The 5,910-nt window shown below is 51.9% G+C and overlaps 1 protein-coding gene across 1 annotated transcript in view; it reads right to left on the bottom strand.

The window, feature by feature from the left end:
* Positions 1-1,529: 1,529 nt before the first annotated feature.
* LOC107107661 (chromosome unknown open reading frame, human C20orf96) overlaps positions 1,530-5,910 on the bottom strand; it is a gene marked incomplete at its 5' end in the record, with an annotated part of 12,488 nt that continues 8,107 nt past the window's right edge. The window contains 3 exons of the mRNA XM_015407960.1: positions 1,530-1,755; positions 3,258-3,376; positions 5,399-5,485. Of these exons, the coding sequence (XP_015263446.1) occupies positions 1,695-1,755; positions 3,258-3,376; positions 5,399-5,485 (267 nt within the window). The remainder of the gene's footprint in view (positions 1,756-3,257; positions 3,377-5,398; positions 5,486-5,910) is intronic.

The raw sequence follows: 5,910 nt of genomic DNA on the forward strand, positions 1-5,910 counted from the left end.
CAACATATCCGAAAGAGGGTTGTACAGCCTCCGCTTGAAAACGTCCAGCGAAGGAGCATCCACCACCTCCCGAGGCAGTCTGTTCCACTGCTCAACCACTCTGACAGTCAGGAAGTTTCTCCTGATCTTTAGCCGGTATCGACTCCCTTGTAATTTCCACCCATTCGATCTAGTCTTGCAATACAGAGCAAGGGAGAATAGATCCGCTCCATCTTCTACATGACAGCCCTTCAGATACTTCGAGACTGCAATCCTGTCCCCTCTAAGCCTCCTCTTTCCCGAGCTAAACAGACCCAACTCTTTCAGCCTTTCCTCATAAGACTTGGAATCCAACCCTCTCGCCATCCTGGTTGCCCTTCTCTGGACACGCTCGAGCTTGTCAACATCCTTCCTAAAATAGATACTTTACAAAATTGTGGGACCTTCTGACAATGGACAAAATATCGGACTCTATAAAAAGGATAGAAGAACAGGGACTCACTACAAATCTCTTGGCCAAATGGGCACCGTTTCTGGATTACGCCCACAATACACACTCATCGCTTTTGTGTCCTGTGCCTACTAAATATAAAGAAATATTTACCTGTTTGTAATGTTTATCCTGGTTGTAGGAAAAGAATCAGTTGTTAATTGTACATACTTCTTCTTGGTCAAACCCGTACTGGAACTTGGGATAAACAGTGATAGGAAACAACATGTTGAGATAACCACCTAGTTCAGTGGTGGCGAACCTACGGCACGGGTGCCAGAGGTGGCACTCAGAGCCCTCTCTGTGGGCACGCGTGCCATTGCCCCAGCCAGGCCCAGACCATCATTAAAGTGTCGAATTCTCTGCCAAATAATTTTAAGTAAACGAAAGCATTTGGGATTGCTTTCCTTACTTTGTTTGGATCATCTTAAGTTAATGTAGGAGTTGTTTTTTCTAAAGTAAAACCTCAGTATTCAGGTTAAACTGCCGTGTTGGCACTTTGTGATAAATAAGTGGGTTTTGGGTCACAGTCTGGGCACTCGGTCTCTAAAAGGTTCGCCATCACTGACCTAGTTTATATTGTTTCTGTTAAATGAAAGTTGTTATTGTTGGTTTTGGGTTTTTTTGTTTCTAAGTATTATAAAAAAGTTAATAAAAACTATTTTAAAAAAACAAAACATCCTTCCTAAAATGTGGTGCCCAAAACTGGACACGGTACTCCAGGTGAGGCCTGACCATAGCAGAATAGAGCGGAACGTCCACCTCCCGTGATCTGGACACAATGCTTCTGTGAATGCACCCTAAGATTGCATTCGCTTTCTTCGCAGCCGCATCACACTGCAGGCCCATGTTTAGCTTGTGAAAGCTCCTCCCCTGCCACACATGTTGTTAGCCCTTCAGGTGCTCCTGGACTCTTGCTCTTTTCTACTGGTACGGACAGACGAACGCGGCTGCCCAATCTTAATCTATCGCAATTAACTGAGACGCTGACTCTCTTTAGCCCAACTAGGGCTGTTTTTAATGAAATTCAATTCTCACCGGCAGGGGTGGGGTGGGTGGTTGGGGACCAACAGTTCCTGGATGGAAGGTTTAAAGGCTCCAACCTGGAATATTTGGGCTGTGCAGCAGTTCCTGTGTTCAGCTCCACCAGGTAACAAGGCATCTGTGGTCTACGAGGCTGTAGTTGTGCGACTGAGGAGAGTTCATCCGGCCCCCTTATTGACAACTACAGGGGAAGATCCTCCTCTGTGGGGATGTTGAGAACAATTTCCATATCAGGGGTGCATCTGGTGGGAAACAGCAAAGAAGAGATTGGGGTGTGTGTGCTCAGATCAGTGTCTAAGCTTCCAGGGAAGGCACCGTATTCAACCAATGAATGAATAAGCGATCAGGTGCTTGGCACGCAGAAAGACCCCTGCCTGGGGCTGAGACCCTGGAGAGCTGCAACAGGCTGGAGCAGACAACCTGCAGTTAGATGGACCCAAGGCGTGGCTCAGTGGCAGAGCATCTGCTTGGCATCCGGAAGGTCCCCGGTTCAATCCCCGGCATCTCCAGTTAAAAGGACCAGGCAGGAGGTGATGGGAAAGACCTCCACCTGAGGCCCTGGAGAGCTATGGGAAGGGGCTGTGGCTCAGTGGAAGAGCCTCTGCCTGGCATGCAGAAGATCCCAGGTTCAGTCCCCGGCATCTCCAGTTAAAAGGACCAGGCAGGAGGTGATGGGAAAGACCTCCACCTGAGACCCTGGAGAGCTATGGGAAGGGGCTGTGGCTCAGTGGAAGAGCATCTGCTTGGCACGCAGAAGGTCCCAGGTTCAACCCCTGGCATCTTCAGTTAAAAGGACCAGGCAGTAGGTGATGGGAAAGACCTTAGCCTGAGACCCAGTCAAGAGGGGCTGTGGCTCAGTGGTAGAGCATCTGCTTGGCATGCAGAAGGTCCCAGGTTCAATCCCCAGCATCTCCAGTTAACAGGAAGTAAAGGATGTGAAAGACCCCAGCCTGAGACCCTGGAGAGCTGCTGCCAGTCTGAGTATGCTGTGCTGACCTGTATCAGACCAGTGGTCCATCTAGTCCAGCATCCCGTCTCACACGGTGGACATGTTCCTCTGAAGGGCCAATAACAGGGCAGAGAGGCCGAGGCCTTCATAAGAACATCAGAAGAGCCCTGCTGGATCAGGCCAGTGAGGGTCCATCCAGTCCAGCATCCTGTCTCACACAAGGGCCAGCCAGTTCCTCTGGAGGGCCAACAACAGGGCATAGAGGCTGAGGCCTTCATAAGAACATCAGAAGAGCCCTGCTGGTTCAGACCAGTGGTCCACCTAGTCTTCTGGAGTTCTGGCCCCGCTGGTGGACCTCCTGATGGCCACTGTGTGACACAGAAGAGTGCTGTACCATTGGCCTGATCCAACACTGATGTCTCTTATAGTCTTATGAAGGAAAAGAGGAAGACCCCACCTGAGAGAGATCCGCTCAGTCACGGAAGGCACAGCCCTCGGTTTGCAAGACCTGAGCAAGGCTGTTGATGAGAGGCTGTTTTGGAGGCCATAAATTCATAAGGTCACCGGAAACAACTCAATGGGACTTGACACACCCACAAACCTACATAGCTCGTGACTGTTTTGGACCCTGATTTTGTCTATTAGCTAACTCCATCGCCTTCTCTTCAGTGGGTTCCTTTGCTAACATGGTGTGAAATGTGTTGTGGGGAAAGGGGAGGTGCCTACAGGATGCACAGGGGGCCCAGGGCACGCTTGGCCAAACTTGTGGCTCCGGCCACAGCTGAAGGAACTTACATGGGCCTCTGGAGCAGGACGTCCTCGAAGATCAGGTCACGCGGGTGCCGGACGTACTCGCGAAGTGCCGCGGTGTGCTTCCGCAACACTTCGATCTCTTTCCCCAGGTCGTCAATTATCTGAAAAGGAGTTCAGAAAGAAGCCAGCAGGTCAGGAGTTGCGACGCTCCCCTGGGGAATTCATTCCGTTCCTCCTGGAGGTTCCTCAAGGACAACCGTCAGATCCCACCCGGGCCACCTTCAGCCCTTCTGAAGAAGGAGGCCTGTCTCAGTGAAGGTCCATCCAGTCCAGCATCCTGTCTCACACACTGGCCAACCAGTTCCTCTGGAGGGCCAACAACAGGGCAGAGATGCTGAGGCCTTCCCCTGAGAAGAACATCAGAAGAGCCCTGCTGGATCAGACCAGTGGTCCCTCTAGTCCAGCATCTTGTCTCACACTGTGGCCAACCAGTTCCTCTGGAGGTCCAACAACAGGGCAGAGAGGCTGAGGCCTTCATAAGAACATCAGAAGAGCCCTGCTGGGTCAGACCAGTGGTCCATCTAGTCCAGCATCCTGCCTCACACAGGATAAGAGGATGTTTTGGAGGCCATAAATGGGAATTGACACACCCACAAACCTACATAGCTAGTGACTGTTTTGGACCCCGATTCTGTCTATTAGTTAACTCCATCGCATTCTCTTCAGTGGGTTCCTTTGCGAACATGATGTGAAATGCATTGTGGGGAAAAAGGAGGTGCCTACAGGAGGCACAGGGCACCCAGGGCACGCCCGGCCAAACTTGTGGCTCCGGCCACAGCCGAAGGAACTTACATGGGCCTCTGGAGCAGGACGTCCTCGAAGATCAGGTCACGCGGGTGCCGGACGTACTCGCGAAGTGCCGCGGTATGCTTCCGCAAGACTTCGATCTCTTTCCCCAGGTCGTCAATTATCTGAAAAGGAGTTCAGAAAGAAGCCAGCAGGTCAGTAGTTGTGACCCTCCCCTGGGGAATTCATTCTGTTCCTCCTGGAGGTTCCTCAAGGACAACCGTCAGATCCCACCCGGGCCACCTTCAGCCCTTCTGAAGAAGGAGGCCTGTCTCAGTGAAGGTCCATCCAGTCCAGCATCCTGTCTCACACACTGGCCAACCAGTTCCTCTGGAGGGCCAACAACAGGGCAGAGATGCTGAGGCCTTCCCCTGAGAAGAACATCAGAAGAGCCCTGCTGGATCAGACCAGTGGTCCAGCCAGTCCAGCCTCCTTTCTCACACAGTGGCCAACCAGTTCCTCTGGAGGGCCAACAACAGAGAACAGAGACTGAGGCCTTCATAAGAACATCAGAAGAGCCCTGCTGGGTCAGACCAGTGGTCCATCTAGTCCAGCATCCTGCCTCACACAGAGGTCAACCAGTTCCTCCGGAGGGCCAACAACAGGGCCTAGCGGCCGAAGCCTTCATAAGAACATCAGAAGAGCCCTGGTGGGTCAGACCAGTGATCCATCCAGTCCAGCATCCTGTCTCACACAAAGGCCAGCCAATTCCTCTGGATGGCCAACAACAGGGCCTACAGGCCGAGGCCTTTATAAGAACATCAGAAGAGCCCTGCTGGATCATACCAGTGGTCCATCTGTGGAGCATCCTATCTCACACAGTGGCTAGCCAGTTGCTCTGGAGAGCCAATAACCCAGCCTAGAGGCTGAGGCCTTTCTAAGAACATCTGAAGAGCCTATGGTCCATCTATTCCAGCATCCTGTCTCACACAGAAGCCAACCAGTTCCTCTGGAGGGCCAACAACAGGGCAGAGAGGCCGAGGCCTTTGTAAGAACATCAGAAGAGCCCTGCTGGGTCACACCAGTGGTCCATCTAGTCCAGCATCCTGCCTCACACAGTGGACAACCAGTTCCTCTGGAGGTCCAACAACAGGGCAAGAGTCTGATTCAGTAGACGGCGTTCATGCGTTTCCTAGCTGGATAGATACCCGGTTCCAAGCTAGACACCCTCCTTCTTCTATGTATTGTACAAGTTACCTGCTGGACTTGTTCTGGGTTCCAGCGACAAGATGATTCGAAGGGAAGCTGCTTAAATGATGGAGCAACCACCAGCTAGTGTGAGACGGGCTAAGACCTCACCAGGCCCTACAAGCTGCAGATGTTCTGGGAGTCCCCACCTTCTTTTGCATCTCGATCTGTCGCCGCAGCTCCTGATTGTTCCTTGCCATCTGCTGGAGGCCGCTCTGATACTCTGACACCTTCTCCTGCACAGGGGGAGGATATTTATGAGCACATTTGAGATTGCCTTACACTGAATCATCCCCCTGGTCCATCAAGGTCAGCATTGTCCACTTAGACTGGAAGCAGCTCTCCAGGGTCACAGGCAGAGGTCTAACACATCAGAGAGCCAGTTTGGTGTAGTGGTTCAGTGCGCGGACTCTAATCTGGGAGAAGAGCTCTCTCAGTCCCGCCTCCCTCACAGGGTGTCTGTTGCGGGGAGGGGAAGGGAAAGGAGTTTGTAAACCGCTCTGAGACTCCTTTGGGTAGTGAAGGGCGGGGTATGAATCCAACCTCCTCTTCTTCTTAATCTTCCTGCTTCCTAGTTTGGTCTGATAAAAAAGCTCCTCTGGATAGGGACTAGGTGTTTGCGATAGTGGTTAAGTATGTGGACTCTAATCTGGGAGAACCG

This window comes from Gekko japonicus, unplaced genomic scaffold (assembly GCF_001447785.1).
Source record: "Gekko japonicus isolate JY-2015 unplaced genomic scaffold, Gekko_japonicus_V1.1 scaffold7007, whole genome shotgun sequence".
In the NCBI taxonomy this organism is placed as follows: Eukaryota; Metazoa; Chordata; class Lepidosauria; order Squamata; family Gekkonidae; genus Gekko; species Gekko japonicus.